We start from the raw sequence: 22897 nt of genomic DNA on the forward strand, positions 1-22897 counted from the left end.
GATGACTTGGAGCGCTCCGGACGACCATCGACGTCAACAGATGACCAACACGTCAATAAAGTGAAGGAATTAGTGCTCGAAAATCGTCGGTTGACTGTTAGAGACCTTACTGATATGATCGGAATATCAGAAGGATCTGTGAAAACAATTTTGAAAGACCATTTGGGCCTACGAAAAGTCAAATCTCGTTTGGTACCAAAAACGCTCAATTTCTTGCAAAAAAGTCGCCGAGGAGATAAGAGCTGAATCGAAGAAGGCGCTGATGGCTATACCGGAAAGGGACTATTTGGCATGTTTCGAGGATTGGAAAAAACGTTGGCATAAGTGTATTTTATCGGGAGGGGATTACTTCGAAGGGGATGACATTGATGTAGAAGAATAAATAACGATTTTTCATTTTACAAACAAATTCACCTTACTTTTTGCCCACAGTAGTACGTGACGCAGGCGCGTCATCCGATTTGCGCCGAGTTTACGTTCTATAATTCTAAATTTTGTATTAACTTCCCTCTTGCCGATAAAAACTGCTCTTTACCTGAAATTCGTGCCGAGTTATTAATCTAACTCTAACATTCGCATTATTGATTCACGCTCCGTTCTCTCTCGGTTATTCACTGGTTGATCTTCGCGTAGCTCACGATACTCTCTGCATGCCAATTTCTCTCTTTTCACGAAGGATGCAACCTGAAGCAGCTGGACCCTGGATGGGCCTATGCAGGAGCATAGGGTTACATGATAGCGACAACGCCCGCTACATATAATTTTCGTCCACGAATAATAACTAATTTTTGTTTCGGCTTCTGTTCGGAACACCTCGAACAAAAGTCCCGTTATAAGGTATTTAGTTAGCATAGAAATAAATAAATGTCATATAGTTCTTTAAGATCAACAACTGAAATTGTTGGATTTTATAAAGTTCCCTAATTTTGAAATTAGATTTACATGCAGATTTCTATGCTTCCCAAGAGTTCATAGGGCTAAAGTAATTATCAGTAGATCGATTTACTATGCATTCAATCGTAATTTATGAGATTAAAAACAAACCTCTGTATAATCTTTTATCAACTTTAGTAATATAATCTTACCTTATCGTTTTGCATGCAGTGAAAGACGAAAATGAACAACCCTTGTAAACTGTTCAGCACAGTGAAGATATACGCCATGAAAACAGATTCTTGATTTAAGTACAATAATCCAAACGTCCAGGTAAGGCCTAACAGGAACACCAGGACAATTGCTCCTCTTAACCAGGCCCTATTAAATTAGAAAATATATTGATCTTTGAATTCGGATATTCTTTTAAATTACCATCAATAAAATTAGATAGGTGGTAAGAAAGAATAAAACACTGTTTTCACAAGATGATTTTAAAATAATGCTTATATTATATCCTCAAACGTAATCATTTTTTACTAGTTCATAATTTAGTAAAACTAATTGAATTCAGCAACTTAAATAGACCAAAAAATCAAGGAGCCTGATTGAACGCCTCAAATTTTCGGCAGTTGCCTAGCACGATAATTCGGTATAGCGATGCACAATAGCCAAAAAACTAATTTAAGTTAATATACTGTCTCAATGTGTCAATCTTTCTACTTGAATTTATATTAAATTGTTATTTCTAATCAATTTTTTTAGTGAATAACTAAATTATTACATTTACTATCGTAAATTTACTGCTCGTCTATATTTATTGTTAGCTTGGTCAACTGTGTCGTAAAGATAGTAATCAAACAGTGAAACTATCGAAAGCTCAACAATCAAAGCGTAGCATCATATAGAATAGAGAGTAAGATATTTAATGAAAGAATACCTTAATAAATACAAATCTCAATTAATAAATAACAATTTCATATAGCACTATACAATATAATGCACGTTCTCATGTAATGCAACGTTTATATAATAATGCTTACATCAGAACTAAACATTTTAATTATTATAGATAGGGTAAAAGGTTTGGTTTGAGGATATAGCTTAATTGTGGCACTCTTGCGTTTCGGTTGACAGAAAGCAGATGAGGTTTTTCTGACAAATGTCATTTACGTTTTTTCATACTAAATATCGAAACGAACAAACGAGTCTGATTCGTGCTACATCTATTTTTCTGTACTTGAAAAAAAAAATTACTAAAATTTATTTAAACTTTTTCAACAGTATTAAAAATTGAAGTAAATCAATGAAGATAAGTGTAATACATATTTATTCAATAGGAATTTCTTCTTACTTTGAGATGCAATATCGATTGCAACCAATATGTCGACAACAACAATTTCACCACTTTTGAAGATGGCTGACAAATTCGGTTGTGGATACTGAAATTATTGCGATTGTAGGCATTCATTTTGTTTTTTTTTTAAACGATGGAATATTGCTGGAATAGTTAAGGTCTCTAGATACCTTAAGGTACATAGATATGTCCAAAAAATATGCACTTGATCAAAAGTTATGAGCCAAAAGCAAATGGGTGTTCACAATCGAACCCTTTCTCCTAGTATCAAAGAATTAATGTGTAATGATAATATTTAAACGCTGATAACCCTTGATCAAATAATTATAATTTGTCATTTTTTAAATAAATTGAAATGATAAAAAATTTGTACTATTGAAAAAAAATAAGGAAACAAAAAATTCTTAAATTTTTCGGCGATTTTTGAAGAGCTGCATTTTCGTGAAAGATGATCGTATCGAGAAAAAAAAACATTTCAAAGCTACATTAGGATTTTTGAGTCAAAATTTTAGTAGGATTTTTGAATCAAAATTTTTCATCTGCTAGGATTTCTAGATAATCTTAAGGAAAAGAGCGAGAGAAAAATTTTGTTGTTTTTTTTGAGTCCACGGATTTTGGAAAATTTTTTTTGTTCAAACGAACTTAAATTTTAGTTAGCATGTTTATTCAGTTTAAATTTCGTTTTTTTTTCGTCTCTCTTTGTGTCCACATATCACTGAGTTATCGAACTTTGAATAAAAAATGGTTCTATTTCCTTCAATCGCCAATATCTCAGCAACCAATAATCGTACATCAAATAAAGAAGTAGTTCTTTAAACGAGAATAAATTACCTACGAAACCTATTCATTAGTTTAAAAAAAAAAACATTTTTTTCAATCATCTTTATTATTTTGAAAAAAGTACAAAAAATAACTTTCTGGTAAGTATCATGAAAAGTATCAATGTTTATAGGTATTTCTTAGCTAAATATATACCCAAAAACCTTGACAATTATAAAAATAACTGGTCTACTTGTTTTTTCGAAGCGAATTGTCAAACTTTTGAAAAGAATTAAAGGAACATGTTTTTGTTCCTTAAATGTAAATAAATCATGATAATAGCTAAATAAAAATTCTTTTTCTTCAAAAATTGTTTGAAAAAAATATTACGTTATGTTTATTACTTATCGGCCTCGGTGTGTCTTAACTTCACTATTTGAAAAAAATTACAATAATTAAAAAAATTGATACCCCAGAACTATACCCATTACTCGACCTACTCGACTCAGTATTCATGTGAACGATTTTGTTACTTCCTATAAAGCGATTCGTTTTTAAATGAACAGTTTTTTTCACTATTTTTTTTTATTTTTATAAAATATAGAAAAAATGAATAAAAACGTTTTGCAAACTATGATTTTTTATTATATTTCTGAATCATGCTTCGTCGGCATTTATCTGAACTAGAAGTCACTTAACTTGTAACTCTTATTGATGGGGGTTGGGTTACGCTCACCTTGACGCCGGTAACATGTTAGGAATCAGCGTCTCAATTGTGTGCCATGCCTACGAAAGTTACCATGAATCAGGTGGGTATGCTCGTTGGTCGAGGCAAGGCCGGCAATGGATAACAACTCCTCCAGATGATCGAGCAATTATTTGTCGTGTTCGTCGAGAATCGTTCGTTTATGCCAATGTTGTCAGCTAAAATTTTCTAAAACCGTCAACAACAACAACAATAACTGTACCGACGATAATGACAAGGACAAAGAAGTATTTCTCATCGGTCAGTTATTATCCGTCTTTGAAAAATCTGAATTACGAGTTAGTGAACCGGTTCGTATACCAATGCTAAAAGTAAGACGTATCTTATGCCCACCGACATAATCAAAGATGTATGACGCAATACGATAATATTTTATTTACCGATAAATATCGTTTTTACTTACACAGTAATGATAGGAGGCTTCTAGTCTGACGTCACCGGGAAGAACGGTTCAACCTCCATGATTTTCATACTAAGGTAACACGATTGGTCTTGAAATTTGAATTTGGTTAATTTATTCAAGATAATGGGCGCCCTCACACTGTGATTGTGCTTAGACGATTTTTTGAGAGGAACAACATCACTAGGTCATCATTCAAATAGTACTAACCTTAAACTCATCGAACACGTCTGGAATATTATGGGCCGTCGACTGTGCTAGGAATACATGATTTTTTTAAATTTAGAAGATCTAGATCGCATTTTATATAAATTTGATAGACCATTCCTCAATCGCCGATTCAATTGTATATTAATATGCCGTATCGACTGAATGCAGTGATTCAGAGTAGAGACGGCAATAGGTACTAGAAAGACACGGACGTACGTAACTTAGAAATTAGGTTTGGAGTCGTTAAAAACTGCAGAAGTGACAAGCCGCGGGGTCTCATTTTACTAAGACATCGAACATTAATATACATATGTAATTTAATAAATGAGTTTGGAGTTTTTATTTTTTTATAAATAATTTTTTTTAATATTATCTGTTTAAAAGGAATTATTACGAGTGGGGGTCAATAAGTCTTTACAAAAAGAAGGAAAATAAAGTTTTGCGTATGTAACTTTTTTTTATTTTTCAACATAATCTCCTTGAAGGTCGATACATATTATTAAACGGCCTTCCAGTTTTTTTAAGCCATCAGAAAAATATGATTTCTGAAAACCCTCAAAATAGGCATCTGTTTCGGTGATGACTTCTTCATTCGACACGAATCGTTGTCCGGCAAGCCATTTTTTGAAGTTAGGAAAGAAGAAAAAGTCACTGGGAGCCAAATCAGGCGAATATGGTGGATGGTCAATTAATTCGAACTTTGATTCGTTAATTTTTGCCATCGAAACTGCGCGCGTGTGAACTCGAGCATTGTCTTGAAGAAAGAGGCATTTCTTTTTGTTCAAGTGAGGACATTTTTCTCTGATTTTTTCTTTCAGCTAGCCTAATAATGACGCATAATATTGTCCAGTGATCATCTGGTCCTTTTCCAAGTAGTCGATGTAGATGATTCCATACGTACCCCAGAAAACTGTGGCCATAATCTTGCCAGCTGAATTTATTGTCTTTGCCTTCTTTGAGGCTGATTCTCCTGCGGTAATCCATTGTTTGGACTGTTCTTTGGTTTCAGAAGTGTAGTGGTGTACCTATGTTTCGTTTGTTTTCAACAGTGAGCAAACGCGGCACCCATCTTGCTGATATTTTTTTCATCCCCAATTTTTCATGCAAAATTGAAATGATTGTATCCTTTGATTCAGCGGTGGCCTTAACTAATTCTCGCAATTTTAATCTTCTATCAGTCAACACCACATCGTGGATTTTGTTGACCATTTCGGGCGTACTCACTTATACGGAGCGTCCTGAACGAGGTTCATCTTTTGTTGTTGTACGGCCTAGTTTATATTCATTTACCCAGTTATAAACAGTCTTAAACACAGAGGCAGACTTGCCATGAACGGCGTTCAACTCAACTGTGATTTCTTTTGGTTTAAGGCCTTTCAAATGAAAATGTTTTATCACCGCTCGAAACTCTGTTTTTTCCATTTTTCAAATAAACCAATAACTTTTTGTTCAACGCTCATAAAAAAACCACTTAATGAATCGAGCTGAAACTTTGTACGATATCTAGTTAGTAGTATTGCTTGCCAAAAACATCATAATTTAAGCGTGACGATCCATCTCTTGGATTTTGTAAAGACTTATTGACCCGCCCTCGTATCAAAAAAAAATTTTTTGTTAAAAGTTTTATTTTTTTGAAAAACTTTTCATTCTCCTTTTTCTCAAGATTCAATAATTTTTCAATGCAAAATTACTGATATAAAAATACATTTTTTTAGTTGTTATCATCATTTATTGACATTTAAGGATAAAAAGTTTTTCTTTAATTCTTTTCAAAAATTTAATGATTCTGTCTGAAAAAAAGGGCTTGACCGATAACTAATAATTAGCAGGGTTTTTTAAAAGCTATTATTCAATCGTGGAGTGGTTGCACCTGAAAACAAATTGATGATCTGCGATAAGTTTTTTTTTTTCAGTTTTATTAGGTTGATTTAAACTAGGATTAATTTTAAAAAAACTTGTTGAAAGTATTGTTAAAGGAATAATTGGTCTATAAGAGGATAATAGTTCAAGTTCTTTATGTGATTTAGATAATCTCTGTTACTATAGGAAAATTGCAAAATACTATAGGGAAATAGTAAAGGTACATGCATACATTCAAAATAATTTTTATAAACAGTGCTGATCGTGTATTTTTACCCAGCCATGAGCAAAATTAGTTAATAATTAAAGTTTCATATTTTTGGTTAAAATTATCGTACAGAAACAGGCGGAGGCACGTTTGTGAGCTTCTTCCAAGTTTTTCCTATCAGCTTTTAAATGGTATAAATGATAAGTGGAATGAAATTTGTTGTCTAAGTTTTCTAAGCGATAGTTCATGATTGAAAATTCTAAAATTTTTTGTTCATTTTGAACCCCTTGCTGGTTCTCGAAAAATAATTGCAGGAAAATTAAAAACAAACCATTCTATAGTTCTTTCCAAGCCCTATCTAAATAACTTGTACAAATCTTATCTTTCTCAATTTCAACATGCGTATGAGCATTTTTCCTGAAAATTAATACTTTTTTCAATTTTTCAGATCCCCGTACAATCAAATAATGGAAAAAATGCTAATTTTTTTACGCAGAATACTTTGTAATTTTTTCAAATTTTTTTTTTTCATAAGAAACATAACGTAATGCCTCTACTGTCATAAAATCATGTATACTTTCTCAAATATTAACTTACAGGTAATTATAAGCATACTAACAACAAAAATCGCGAACATTGTGAGTTCAATAAATCTTGTATTATCTAGTTATGATGGTCAATCACGAAATTTGTCTACTTGTAAGCGTCATAAAATTATTCCACCTTAAAGAAAACTATTAAATGTAAGTACTGCGAAAAGATGTTTAAGAGGGAAAAAACTATTTGGTTGAGTCGCCGCCAAAAAGCCTCTACTAAGATTAGTAAATAAAGAGAAACGCTTGTAATATACACAAAAACTAGATGATTGATGATTAGAAGAAAGTTCTGTGGTCCAATGAGTCAAACATTGAAATTTTTGGTATTAAAAGAAGAGTTTATGTAAGAAGAAGGGCGAATAAGAAATATAACAATAAATATTTAGTTCCTAGCGTGAAGCATGGTGGTAGCTCAATTATGGTAGGCAGTTGTTTTGCTGGATCAAGAGTAGGAGACCTCGCCAAAATTGTAGGTATCCGGAAAAGAAAAGATTTACAAAGAAATTTTATAAAGACATGCAATAACAACAGAATTGCGATTGATTGGACCACAATTTGAATTCTAACAGGGTGTTTGGTTTCGGGATAGCCACCGCGCACACTTTCCGTGCATGGCTGGTCCTCCCTCTAACCTCGGGCCCACTTCCGTTAATTCAATTGCACAACGGCACCATTGCGCCTTTCTGAGTCTCAGTGTGTGCTAGCCATGGAGCGCATCGTCGTACGCAGGCATACGATAATCAATATTTCATTCATGTTGCGGTTGCAGAGCAAATAAAGTTGTTGACATTCAAGTGATTAAGTGATTTCTTCCCTACCTGAACGTCCTTCTCAATACACAGGGTAATGATCCTAAACACACGTGAAAATTGTGTAAAAATTATTTACTAAATTTAGAAAAACAAAAAAAGCTGAAAGATATGCAATGGCCACCCTAATTGCCCAATTTTAATCCGATCGAATTACTGTATGAAGAACTTGATCAAGCTGTGAGAAAGTGCCATCTAAGATGTTCAACCAATTTAGGGAAAATCTTGCAAACTAAGTTGGAAAATATTAAAGGAACAACACTGAACAAACTAGATGCGGAAATGCCAAGGATACATAAAGCTGTAATTAAAAACTATAACGAATTAAAGTTTCATTCGTTACGTCTTTCTCTCTCCCCCTTATATATTAATATAAATATTATACAATTATATTATACTACAAATCTTAATACATATAGCATTAGCTGATGCAGCCAAAAGGTGAGAGAGAGAGAGCAACAGAGAAGAAAAGGAGAGAGAGAGAGCGATATGCCCTAACATATACGTCGCGCTGAGAGCGTTTCGACAGGTCAGGACGCGCGTGACTAAGACTGAGGTGAGAGAAGGTACACACTACGAGCGGCAATTAGCTGGTAGGCTTGAGGTCGACAACACGTTTCTCTGCTTGCGCGGATAACTTTAGCCTTCCTTTTTCTTTATTGTACGAAAGTGCCGTGCACGGACTTAACTAATAAACAAGTAGACAGATTACTTTGTTGCGGTGCCTTTTTCTCGCTAGTAGTATTTTCAGCTATGCCAATCCACGACTCTCTACGCAGGCCATAAGGTGAATATATTGTAAGTGCGAGATACGAGGCTTGGTCATGCACATGACATTGCATTTGCCTGGTGGCGTTCGAATTATAATTTTTTTTTTACCGAGCAACCAACCAAATCATCCTCTCGATTATAACAGCGAAGAAATTATAAAACCCGTTATAAAACAAAGGAGGACATTTCGATGAAAAAAATGTTTAATTATTGTTGTGAAAATTATAGTTAAATAGACATTATCACGTGTAAATTATTTTGTTATTGATATTGTATTAAACATACATACTCGTACATCTATTCTCACGCTGTTGGGCGTGCGAAGTTGAAAATTTATTTCACCGTTCTATCGTTGTTTTATTGATTTTCTTATTCTTATGTTAGCAAACATAATATACGCGTTAATGAAATTGAAAATGCGATAGAAGAAAAAATTACCAAGCATTATTAATATGTATTATTATTGTACGAGTAAAATAGAACATCTTACTTCCAAAATAAAGTTTTTTTTTATTTTTTAAGTGCACTAGGTATGGAAAAAATGGTTGAAAATTTTTTTATGGAAAAAAAAATCTGAAACAAATTACAGCTTATTCTACCTAAAAAAATTAACATTTTTGCTCTCAAGTATTTTCCCATTTTTCCTATTATTTGATTGTAAAATTATATGAAAAGTTGAAAAAAAGTATTAATCTTCGGGAAAAATTCTCATACACATGTTGAAATTGAGAAAAATAACTTTTAGACCAGTGATTTAGATAGGGCAAGAAAAGAGTTAAAAAACGATTTTTTTCAAATTTTGCTCCGATTATTTTTAAAAAATCAGTGAGAAGTTAAAGATGTATACAAAAATTTAGAATTTTCAATCATGAACTATTGCTTGCAAAACTTAGACGATAAGTTTCAACTCATTTGTCACTCACACCATTTGAAAGCTCTTAGAAAATCTTTCAAACGCACATCCGCCTGTTTCTGTACGATAATTTCAATCAAAAAACTTTAATGTTTGACTAATTTTGCTCGTGAGTGGGTAAAAGTATATGTCCGGCGCTGTATCTCATTGCTATTGTAGGTAACTATTTGATCATTATTAATGTAATTTTATAAAAATTAGGAGCTTTTTTGTAATTAATATTACAACTTATTTGAAATACTTTCTTTATTTTAACTGGTGTGATTTATGTCTTGGTCGCCAAAGTTTTCAAATAAAGTTTCTTCTTCTTGTTCAGCGATTATTCTTTCGTGAGGTTTGCAAGCTATGCTTATGTGATTGACAACAGTTGTAGTCTTTCTCGTCTGATGTGATCCAAGATTTTTTAATAGATGGAATCAATGTTGTTCTAAGATAACTGTATTTTAAGTGTTTAGTGGCTTTCAATCATGAATAATCCGTTGTTTCTGTTGGATTTAATGTTCTAATGTAATTTTGCAGTTGTGTATTTTTATACAGAATATTTTTTTTAATCTTTGGATGCTTTGTTTAATTTAGTTTTATGTTGACTCGATCTGGTCAAATGATTTTTATTTCTGAGTAATCTCATTTCTTAAATTTTTCAAGCTATTTTATTGGAAGTAATTTACTGTGTCTTTTTTACTATCTATAGTATTAGAGCATTTCTTGATTCGGTTAGAAGGAAATTGAGTATTTGATTACTACTTTCTATATTAATAGTTGATTTGAGAGAAACATTACGTGTTATGCATTCCTCAATGAAAAAAGAATATATTTTCCATTTAACTTTTGTATAGTTGTCTACAGTTTTGAGTAATTACGAGTGTAAAACTTAATATTGAGGAGATAAAATAAAGTGTATTATAATGAGAACTGTCGAAATAATGTTTTTAATGAGTAATTTTATCTTTTTAATTGGTGATTTGCTTTTTGAAAGTAAGGAATTCCAAAGTTTTTAATTCAAAATGGCGTATTTAAGATGGCGGCAGAAATTAAAAAAAAATAAATGTATCAACTTGAAAATCTCTACTTGGAGGTTTTTAAGATTGCCAATCATAAATCTAACATCAAAATTGTCAAATTTTTAATTCAAAATCGCGGATTTAAGATGGTAGTATCAAAATTTTAAAAACAGCTCATACATCATTACTTGTTGTTGAATCCAATTCGAAATTACTTTATAAAAATCGAGATAAAAATTATATGTAGTTTAGATTTACATCTAAATCGTTGAAATCGTAGATGAGGTGATATATTTCGAGGTAATTTTTTGTTTTTATCACAACTCTTTTTTATTATAAATAGGAAATAAACATAATAACTTTTTTTTACAATCCTGAAATATTTTCAAAAATTCTGACTTTTCATTGCAAATGCTATTAATCAAAACTAATACTAATTTTATATTTTTACATGACTTCGTGAGCTTATATTTTTTTTATAAAAGTTACTTTTTGCACATTGAAAGTATTCAAAGTTACTAAAAGTTATAAATATGGAGAGAAAAAAAAATGTTGTTACAACCGAAATTCCTAGTAATTCTGAATCGGTTGATGGGCTTCAAGATTCTGACAGCGAAGAAGACGTTGTGAACTCAAGATCACTTTTAGATGAAAATGTTTCTACTGTAAATAATAACGATGACGAAGAAGAATCAATGGACTCAGAAGACATTGATGATTCAAATCAATCTGATATTTGGGAGTCTGTTAGTCGGCCAAGATCGGATTTTATGTTTTCTAAAAGCTTTGGTCCAAACATTCCAGATACAGCGAAATCACCATTAGACATATTCTCTTGTTTATTTTCTTCTGATCTATTGGATCATATTGTACATCAAATTAATCTGTACATTTCTCAAAAAAAGGGTAAGCAAGATCCCATCACAAAAGAAGAATTAAAAATATTTTTAGGCATTAACATTCTGATGGGTATAAAAAAATTGCCATCATACCGAGATTATTGGAGTGAAAACCCTCAGCTACGTGATTCTTACATATCATCTCTCATGACTGTTAATCGTTTTAGTTTTTTTCTGTCTCATATGCATGTCAACGACAACACTAAAGAACCAAAAAAAGGTGATCCAAATTACGATAAACTGTATAAGGTAAGACCACTTTTAGACGAGCTTTCTCGAACCTTCAAAGAAAGTTTCAATCCTGGTAAGCACCAATCTGTAGATGAGTCTATGATAAAATTCAAGGGAAGAAGTACTATGAAACAATACATGCCAGCTAAACCTATAAAGCGCGGATATAAGTGCTAGACTCGCGCAGATGAGTCTGATTACGTATGCCAGTTTCAAATCTATACTGGAAAAGCAGACAACACTGAAAAACAATTGGGAACAAGAGTTGTAAAAGACCTTATACGAGAACTTGTTGATGGCAATCATCACGTATATTTCGATAATTTTTTTATTGGGGTGGAACTTCTTTCATCACTGAAAGAAGATAAAATAAACGCATGTGGCACGGTTTGGCAGAATCGTTCTGGTCTACCAACAAATATCAATGATAAAAAATCCAAAAAAAAAATGGACATAAGAGAATATGAATTTATGACTACCAAGATAGGTCTTACCTGGATCAAGTGGATGGATAAGAAACCAGTTTATTTTCTATCCAACTTTCACAATGCATCTGAAGTTACTACCGTAAATCTAGACAAAAAGATGGCTCTCTAAAATGTGTCAATTGTCCTGTTGTTTCTTCAGATTATAATAAGCACAAGGGTTATGTAGATTATGCTGATCGACTTATTTCAGTTTATAAAATTGATCGTAAATCTAAAAAGTGGTGGCTTAGAATATTTTGGCATTTTCTCGATCTAACAATAAGTAATGCATATATTTTGTACAGAGAAAAACATATAAAGCCAACGTTGAATTTGAAAAAATTTCGATTAAATTTAGTAGAACAAATGGTAGGACACAAAATTCCAACTGCCAAAGGTCGGAAGCGCAAATCTGACCGTTCGGAAGATTTTCGTTACCAGAAACCACAAGTTTCTTTAGAGAAAAGACGCAATCAAGCAGCTCATATGCCTATTTCTATTCAAAGCGCAAAACAATGTGTTCATTGCAGTACAAGAAAGGATCAAAGGAGAACAAAGTGGAACTGTATGACTTGCGATGTACCATTGTGTCTTTTGCGAGATAGAAATTGTTTCCAAAATTACCACACTAAGGTAAAGAATAATGCTTACTCTTTCATAACTTCATGGGCAAAATCAAAAGAAAATAAATAAAAAATAGTTTGAATAATTCTAAAAACTGAATAAAATACTAAAAAAATTAATAAATTTCTACTAAAATACTAAAAAAAGAATAAAAAAACAAAAAAAACAAACAACAAAAAAAAAAAAAAAAAACAAAATAAAAATGGAGCTAGTATTCTTTTACGTTCTCGTCGTTAGCTGTGGGTTACGTAAAAAAAGAGTAAATTTTCGAAAGTCCCCAATATTTTAACCACTGTTTATGTCGTAGTATTCGTCATATTAGATCTACAATGATGAACCATAAAAAAAATTAACAGATTCGTAATCAGCAACCGCAAAAACCCTTGGGTAGTGATTTTTAAGCTTGTACATCTAATTTATCGAAAATTCCCGAGCCGCCATTTTGAATCCGTCATTTTGAATCAATAATTTCTACAGTCCGACTTCATATTCGTGATCAGCGACCCCGAAAACCCCTTAGTAACGATTTTTAAGTAGATACATCTATTTTTTGGAAATTTTGGTACTGCCATTTTGAATTCGCCATCTTGAATTAAAAATTTCGAAATTATGACTTCAGATTCGCGATCAGCGACCCCAAAAACCCCCGAGCAGGAATTTTCAAGTAAAACCACTGAACAGAAAAATATGTGCTATAAAGGGTTAAATAGTTTTAGATTGGAGGTTAAATGAAATACTCTCCCCGTACAAGATATCATTTATAACAATCAATGAGTCTCATTGAATAATAAATTTTCATGTATGTATGTTCAGATTAAATATCGTGTCAGGATAATTCAACACCTGCCTTTTTACTGTCAGTAATACGACAAATAACATAATTTCACCAGAGTGAGACATTTCTTCAAAAATAATAATACGTCTTAAAGCATAATCAACTCTATACTTTAATTTAACATTAACGAAATATCTACAAGAAGAATCACTGCAAGGTCGTCCAGAGAGTCCATCTGCAGTAGTTTGAGAAAAATCTTTGCGAAGTAGTATTTAGAATCATATTGATTTAATTTTCCTATCTATTTAGCTAATTATCCATCTAAATTTTCAAAAGAAAGAACCATATTAATACAGAATGAATCTTCACGAATGAATAAAGATCTTCCGTATAAATAATAAAGGAAATTCTGAACTGAGTCCACTAACGCTAATAAGAACACAGACCCACAAAATTAAAAAAATGGAAAATCCCAAAAAGCAGACTCTATGTCCCGATATTTTCGATGCGCTGATTCTGAATCTAGCGTCATAATTGATCTATCATTCTAAGTTTCCAAGATATACTAACCTAAAAATACGAAAAATACGATTTTTTAGCAATTTTCAAGGTTATGTGGCATAGCAAATAAATTTCTATTTCGAAAACCCAATGTTTCATCTGAAAATAAAATCGTTACTATTCAAAACCTTTCTCACAATTTCAAGAATATTCATTTTTCGTCAAGTTTTTGTTGATTGAAAAGTACCATCTCAACTAATTTCTTACACCATAATCTCATTGAACAAACGATTAGGTAATAAACCATATCATGATTCTGTTTTTGTGAATGCTAAATGTATATAGACCATCAATATTTGGTGAAAACCATCCATTGATTGTGTTTTCTAACCTAAAAGTACACAAATTTCATCCATACTAAGGTTCTCAGTTATCATATCTTATAAGTTGTAATATCTAACAAGCGATTAAAGTGCCAATTATTCGTGTATATAATAACAAAGTAACCACGCATGCCACATTCCAAGAACACTGAGGACTGCTAACACAAAATTCTCAAATAGTTTAACCCTGAAAGCTTAATCCCAATAACGCTGTGGGCTGCGAGCATTAACCCCTAGATAGGTTAACCTACATAATATTAAGGGCTACGAGTCTTAAACCCCAGACAGGTTACTCCAATAATGCTCAGAGCTGCGATCCACTAATCCCAGATAAGTTAACCCTGAATCTATATTCCCAAAAGCGATCCAATTATCCTGGTCTACAAACCGCAAACTCACAATATCAGGTTATTTTTCATCTATCCGTCCCGAAATCTGTTAGCCTTGTTTTGGCCTTCTTTATTCTTCTTACGACTGCGTATTCATTTTCCTTCAAATGATGAAATCGTTTAAAAGATTTGTGCTTATTTTTAGTGAACGTATTATATCTGTGTAAAGACCATCAATAATCCGCCATAATTTTTTCGGCTTAGCTACCTTGATAATGTATCCCTTTTAATTTTATGTCTTAGTAGAATTTCACACCCATGTTATCGCTACATGCTTCCACATTCTCAGGGAAGTAATCCAAATGAGAAAACAAGAAGTGCAGTTTCAAACTCATCAGGTAGCTTAATTTCTGGAAATGTTTCAACATAGTTGACACAATAGTTTTATACTTGGGATTTCGTTTGTTGCCTATGAAATATTTTGTAACACTTCTAAAACTCGTCCAAGCATTTTTTTCATTGGGTGTTATGGTTGCTACAAATTGATCGTCTTTCATGAGCATTCAAATATCAGATCCTTGTAAGATTTTTTTATTACAGTCGAGTGACCGACAGAAATAGCCGTGAATTATATCTATTACGTATCAAGAAGTAAAACCTTAAGACTTTGTAATGAGGAATCTATGAATAGTCGCCAGTTTTCTGGTTTATCGTCTTCTTTAATTTCTTTTTTTTTAATTTAAAAAATTTTCTTTTTATTTTTTGGTTATATAGGAGAATACTTCCATCTGAAGTAGTACATAAAATACTATTTTTCGATCGAAAAAAAGAAAGAAAAGCACACTTGAAGATATTAAGGAAAAGGCTATTGTTAAAGCACTATTGAAAGAAATAATCAAAATTCAATTTGAGCTCCACAGTATTCACAAAAGAGAGCACGATTTAGAATAGTTTGGCATCAGCATAAAAAAATCTTCAAAAATGTCATCTTGGTTACTAAATCATTAATGAAAACTAAAAATAATGCGAACCTTAAGGAACCTCCGAAAATGCAGTATATGAATATGAGATAAATTATTTGAATTTAACAAAATATTTACGATTATTTAAATAAGGTACGCACCATCAGAGTATAGAACCATGAATACTATAAGAGAATAGTTTAGTAAAAGAAGAAAAGAATGTTTAATATAGTCACAAGCATTGCTTAAATCTATATGAATTGTACCGATTTGGGCTTTTGAATCAAATGTGTTATTTATAAATTCAAGCAATTCAGTAAGATTTGTAATATTAGAGCGATTCGGTATAAAGCCATATTGTAAGGGATTAATAACTTGTAAAAGAACGGGTGATAATTTGACGGAGACAAAATAATCAAATAGTTTAGAGAGGGTATTAGCTTAGAATTGGGCGATAATTCAGAATGTCGCTTATCATCACGTTTTTTTGAAAACTGGAATACTGTAAGCTTTCTTTCAAATAAATGGAAAGCAACCTTGAAGAAAAGAAAAATTGAATAGTGTGAGTAATAATGTAATTAAACTAGTTTGGCAATTACGAATGAAGAGAGAGGAAATTTCGTCAGGACCAGCACTAGAGGATTGTTACATATGAGATAAGGTACGTTTGATATTATCAGAAGAAAATCGCAGGCGTGAGAGGGATTGTGAATCCCTCTTCATCCGCCAAACATCGGTTCAGTAAGATCACATAATGCAGGAAGTTAAGAAAAGATAAAAGAAAAACGTGTAGCAAAAAGACTCGTAATATTAAGATCATGAGTAGCTGGAGTTTTATCTATAAAAATACTATCTGGATATCAACAATGACTCTTATTACGATTTAGATATTTTTAAAATGATGCAAGATCAGAGTGAATTGAATCCTTCTACTATAGAATGAAACCCTTGTGGTTAGAAAATAACATTCGTTTATAAACAGCTTTAAGTTGTCTAAATTCAGCAAGAGCCTGTGGATTGCTAATAGATTTGAACATTTTATATGCCTTTTTTTTAACTAAAATGGAGGAACTGTGTTCTTTAGACATTCATTAAGAAAAGTGTGGAGTAAAAGGACTAATGATAGGGGTATAATAATTAATGATTTTAAACATTTTAGTGCAAAAGCGATCTACAGAGACATCAATTGGCATTTGAAGATCAAAGAATTTACACCAATTCATAGATTGCAATGATGAGTTAATAAAAGTATAGTTAGCTTTATGGAAGTTGAAAGATACCTGTGGCTTAAAAATATTAGACGAGTCAATTGATTTAGCAGGATATAGGACATTGATGAGAAGAGATTCATAAAATCTATCAAAAATGATTATGGGATCAAATGGACTATTAATATCAATATAATTATTACAAAAAGACAGATCCAGTATATTTTCTGCATTATTTACTGATAATACAAATTGGAAACATTGTAGAATATTCATGCAGCATTCAAGATGATTAACTACAGAACAAATTTATGTATTAGAATGATATCCAGTGGACAGAGTCATCCGAATTGGTCCAGGAGTAATTAAGCAAGTTGGAGTTACCGATGATGAATAAAAGATCAGTCGGGTATAGTTGTGGTAAATCTTCTAATGTTGAGCAGAAAAAATCCATGGATGATGAGAATATTGAAGATCATAATTAAGAACCAGTAGTCAGATAGTAGATAGTAAACAAGAAATCAGAACCAACATTCAGCTTGAGAATCATATACTCTAAATTATAGGTGGAAAGTAAAGAATAGTATACGAGTAGGCATTCAAACCAAACGATAATTCCTCCACCGCTCGCTTTACCACTGTCAATGATACTACGATCACTTCTAATACACTTGGAACCTGGTATTTGTAAAGCAGCATTATCTACTGAACTATTCAACCTAGATTCAGTAAGAATTATAACATTATAATGTTGTGAGTTAATGAGTACATTTTTTATAAATTGTTCTTTTTGTTTTTAACACTGCTGATATTCTGATAATATACTAAGAGAGAAGAAGGTTTATGAGCTGCTGTTATTATTTTTTTTATTAGAAATGTTGAAATCAGGAATAAAATCTACAATTGAATTCCATTTGAACTGTTGCAGGATTGGATGGGATCTTGGGAGTTAATGCTTAAGGTTTACCGAATACTTGAAATCGTATGGAGATTGGGTTAAAGATACACTGCCGCTCACATAAATTTGGCCACCCCATCAAAAATCTGGCAAACTTTGAAGTTTTGTACCTCTATAAGAAATTAACCGATATAAAAAATTCAAAGTACGTTTTGAAGCTTGTACCAAGCCCTTCAATATATGATGAAAATATTTAAAAAAATAATGTTTAGTTAATTATTTATAAATAAATGAAAAAAAAAATTTTTCAATTTTTTTCGTCCATTTTCAAATTGGCATAACTTTGTTAAAAATAATCGGAATAAAAAAAAACAAAATGGAGGTTAAAGCTATAGTACTTCTCTTTAAAATGTGCTATGCAGAATTTCGGTTCATTTATTTTTTAGGGAATTTTTTAATTTTATGTAAAAAGAATCACATTTTTTTCAACAGCTCATAACTCAAAAACTATGAGTCAAGCTAAAAAAACCATAAGAGCAAAAATTATGCGTTTTTACTCAACGAATACAAATTCGACGTAAAATATTCATATTTAAAAAAAAAAATTTTTTTGTTTTTACCAGGAAAAAAGGATTTTTATTTACAATTATTTATTAAACTTTTAGTAAAATCTTATATAATGAGGTATACGACTTGTATACGTAGTATTGATTAAAATAAATGGATATTTTTTACAATCGGTATACAATCTACTTTATAATGGTATCGTACCTATGATAATAGTAGTTCGTATACAATGAATGCACGTATATATATACCTTGATATAAAAGTAAAGACTATAAGTTTTGCATATACACTTGGCCCAGCGATGCTCTAATTTCTTTAACCCGTCTGAAAAGTATGTTTCCTCGAGGTCTGAAAAGTAGGCTGCCGTGGAAACGATTACCTCCTCATTCGACTCAAATTTCTGCCCGGCGAGTGACTTTTTCAAGTTTGGAAACAAAAAGAAGTCGCACGGGGCTAAATCTGGAGAATACGGTGGATGGGACAGCAGTTCGTAGCCTAATTCGACTAATTTGGCCATGGCGACGGCGGAGGTGTGAGCCGGTGCGTTGTCATGGTGGAAGAGCACTTTTTTCTTCGCCGAATGGGGCCGTTTTTTCTACAATTCGACGTCGAATCGGCCCAATAATTCGGCATAGTACAACCCTGTGACCGTTTTATCCCTCTCCAGGTAGTCGATGTAGATCACACCTTGTTAATCCCAGAAAACGGTGGCCATCACCTGTCCGGCCGATGGGGCAGTCTTCGCCTTCTTCGGAGCACTTTCGCCGGATAAAGTCCACTGTTTCTACTGTTCCTTGGTCTCTGGTGTATACCAGTGAATCCATGTTTCGTCGACTGTCACGAAACGACGCAGAAACTCCTTCGGATTGCGCTTAAACAGCGCCAGACATTGCTCTGAAGTTGTCTCACGGTTGCGCTTGTTGTCCGGAGTGAGCAAACGCGGCTCCCATCGCGCCGACAGCTTTCTCATGCCCAAAATTTCATGCAGGACATGACCCACGCAGTCTTTTGAGATGCCTACGATCTTAGCTATCTCGCGCACCTTCAATCGTCGATCTGCCAATACGAGATCGTGAATTTTTGTCACGTTATCCTCCGTGGTAGACGTTTTCGGAGCACCTGGACGTGGTTCTTCAAAAACCGACGTGCGACCATCCAAGCGCTTTTTGATTTCGCTGCGCGATTTCCCTTCTAAAAACAAGAATCGAATCACCGACCGATACTGCTCTTTTTCCATTTTTCAAAAATCAACGGACACACTTGCTTTCACACGCTTTCAAAAATAAACTACAACTCCGATCCGGCTGAAATCTTGACAGTAACCATCGAGAAGGTTGTACTACGTGATAGAATATTTCTTTTACGAGAGTGGCGCCATCGGTCGGTGAGGCTAAGTACTTATCGGACCACCCTCGTATATCAAGGTATATATATGCGTGCATTCATTGTATATGAACTACTATTATCATAGGTACGATACCATTACAAAGTAGATTGTATACCGATTGTAAAAAATATCCATTATTTATTTTAATCAATACTACGTATACAAGTCGTAAAACTCATATAATATTTCACTAAAAATTTAATAAATAATTGTAAATAAAAATCTTTTTTTCCTGGTAAAGAATAAAAATTTTTTTTTTTAATTTTAATATTTTACGTTGAATTCGTATTCGTTGAGTAAAAACGCATAATTTTTGCTCTTATGATTTTTTTAGTTTGACTCATAGTTTTTGAGTTATGAGCTGTTGAAAAAAATATGATTTTTTTACATAAAATTAAAAAATTCCCTAAAAAATAAATGAACCGAAATTCTGCATAGCGCATTTTAAAGAGGAGTACCATAGCTTTAACCTCCATTTTGTTTTTTTAATCCGATTATTTTTAACAAAGTTATGCCAATTTGAAAATGGACGAAAAAATTTTTTTTTTTCATTTATTTATAAAAAATTAACTAAACATTATTTTTTTAAATATTTTCATCATATATTAAAGGGCTTGGTACAAGCTTCAAAACGTACGTTGAATTTTTTAGATCGGTTGATTCCTTATAGAGGTACAAAACTTCAAAGTTTGACAGATTTTTGATGGGTTGGCCAAATTTATGTGAGCGGCAGTGTATTTTGGGTTATTGTGATCGTTATTTTATTAATTGTTTATGATTAGTTCGAGTAATGATTAGATTTTCACAAATCTAGGATTTAAAAGTCGCAATCCTCGACGTTATTTGGGGTTGGGTTAATCTATCTGGGGTTCCAAATTCGCAACCCTAAGCGTTATTGGGATCAACCTGCCTGCAGTTTAATGCTCGCAAGCCTCAGCGTTTTTGAGATTATGAATTCAGGATGAAATTGCTTCATGACAAGCTTTTAATATTAAACTGTTTGAGAATTTTATGTTAGCAGTCCTTAGTGTTCTTGGAATGTGGCATGCGTGGTTACTTTGTCGTTATATATACGAATAGTCCGCACTTCAATCGCTTGTTAGATACCACAGCTTATAAGATATAATAACTAAGAATCTAGTATGGGTAAAATTTGTGCACTTTGAGATTAGATGGCTTTCACCAAATATTGATGGTCTATACACGTTTAGCATGGTATGGTTTATTACCTAATCATTTGTTCAATGAGATTATGATGGAAGAAATTTGCGGAGATGGTACATTTCAAGTAACGAAAACTTGATGAAAAATGACTATTTTTGAAATCGGAGAAAAGATTTAGAAATGTAAGAATTCTACTTTTAAGTAATATATTGGATTTTTGAAAAAAAAAATTTATCCGTTCCGTTACATAACCTTGAGAAATGCTAAACTACATATTTTTCGCACTTTTAGGTTGAAATATCTCGGAAATCTAGGGTGATGGGATGGTTTTAGCCAGATTCGCAATCAGCGCATCGAAAACTTTTGGGTATATGGGGTCTGCTCTCTGAAATTTTCCGTTTGTCAGTCTGTATAATAACGTCAAAGAAAAAACAATAATTTCTCTCAACTTTCGACAAGACATGACTATAATAACCTATTTCTCTTACTAGTCTCTTTTGGAATTGTTACAAAACAGCTTCTATTCTACGATCCGAGGCATCAGTATCCATAATGAAAGGAAATTCTACACGAGAAAAACTAAAATAAATCTAAAGGTGAAATGACGATAATGAAATTAGCGCAAGCAAGTTTCTCCCTAATTTCTACAGATCACTAAGGATAAGATAATGTTGCTACGTTTTCGACATCAGCAGCTAACAATGGTAAATGCTCCCCTAGTTTTTTTTGCTTAATTTGAAACAAGAAATATCTATTAGTTAAGCTGAGTGTTCGCCGAATTGTGCATTTAATTTTTCTAATAATGTTTTTAGATTAAAAACTTCTGTATCCTTGAAACTAGTTAAAACGATTTTTGCCTTATTTCATAAAAATGCAACTAACGCTGTCATTGAACTGATTTAAGTATGCTGATAGAGGAGTTGTAGCGTTATACACTGCCCGTCAATCACTTTTGCCATGCTTACCTCAAAATTAGGCAAACTTGAAAGTTTTGTATCTCGGTCGGAAATCATCGTATCACAAAAAACAGCAGAGCATTTTAAAGGTAATTGCAAAAGCTTCCATTTAAGACGTGCAGAGACTTAAAAATGAAAATATATGTTTTTTACAGTAAAAAAACTGATTAAAAAAATTTCAATTTTTTTAACCTCGACTTAAATCAATGCCAATTTAGAACCAGGCGGTGGAGGGCAAATCGACCGGAGGGGTTCGGAGGGTAATGTCTTTTTCTTTAAAATTAGCCCCCGTGGGGTTCTATCCGATGTTTTTTAACCGAGTTACGGCGTTTTTTGTAAAAAAAATAACCTTTTTTTTCAATCCTCAATTACTTCGACTTGCGTACGTTTTGGAAAAAAATGCCAAGGAAAAAAAAGTTTTATTTTGTGCCCAAGAATATGAAAATAAAATCAAAATAAAGAAATAGAGAAAAAATTTTTTTTTGGTTTTTTAGCGCATTAAAAAAATAAAGGAATTTAACTTTTTTTTTACGCTTCGTTTTAAAATGTCTAGGAACGTAGTAAATCACAAAAAAACTAAAACTAAGCGTAAAAAAAATTAAATTCCTTTATTTTTTAATGCGCTAAAACCGAAAAAAATTTTTTTCCCTATTTCTTTATTTTGACTTAATTTTCGTATTCTTGGGTACAAAATCAAACTTGTTTCTCCTTGGCATTTTTTTCCAAAACGTACGCAAGTCGAAGTAATTGAGGATTGAAAAAAAAGGTTATTTTTTTTACAAAAAACGCCGTAACTCGGTTAAAAAACATCGGATAGAACCCCGCGGGGGCTAATTTTAAAGAGAAAGACATTACCCTCCGAACCCCTCCGGTCGATTTGTCCTCCATCGCCTGGTTCTAAATTGGCATTGATTTAAGTCGAGGTTAAAAAAATTGAAATTTTTTTAATCAGTTTTTTTACTGTAAAAAACACATATTTTGATTTTTAAGTATCTGCACGTCTTCAATGGAAGCTTTTGGAA

At 32.4% G+C, this 22897-nt stretch overlaps 1 protein-coding gene across 8 annotated transcripts in view; it reads right to left on the minus strand.

The window, feature by feature from the left end:
* LOC131675033 (latrophilin Cirl-like) overlaps positions 1-22897 on the minus strand; it is a 795927-nt gene that overhangs the window by 242525 nt on the left and 530505 nt on the right. For all 8 annotated transcript variants that reach the window (XM_058953848.1, XM_058953849.1, XM_058953854.1 and 5 more), the window contains one exon: positions 1086-1254. In XM_058953848.1, coding sequence (XP_058809831.1) covers positions 1086-1254 — 169 coding nt within the window. The remainder of the gene's footprint in view (positions 1-1085; positions 1255-22897) is intronic.

Source organism: Phymastichus coffea, unplaced genomic scaffold (genome assembly GCF_024137745.1).
Source record: "Phymastichus coffea isolate CEN01 unplaced genomic scaffold, Cenicafe_Pcof_1.1 PCOF00015, whole genome shotgun sequence".
In the NCBI taxonomy this organism is placed as follows: domain Eukaryota; kingdom Metazoa; phylum Arthropoda; class Insecta; order Hymenoptera; family Eulophidae; genus Phymastichus; species Phymastichus coffea.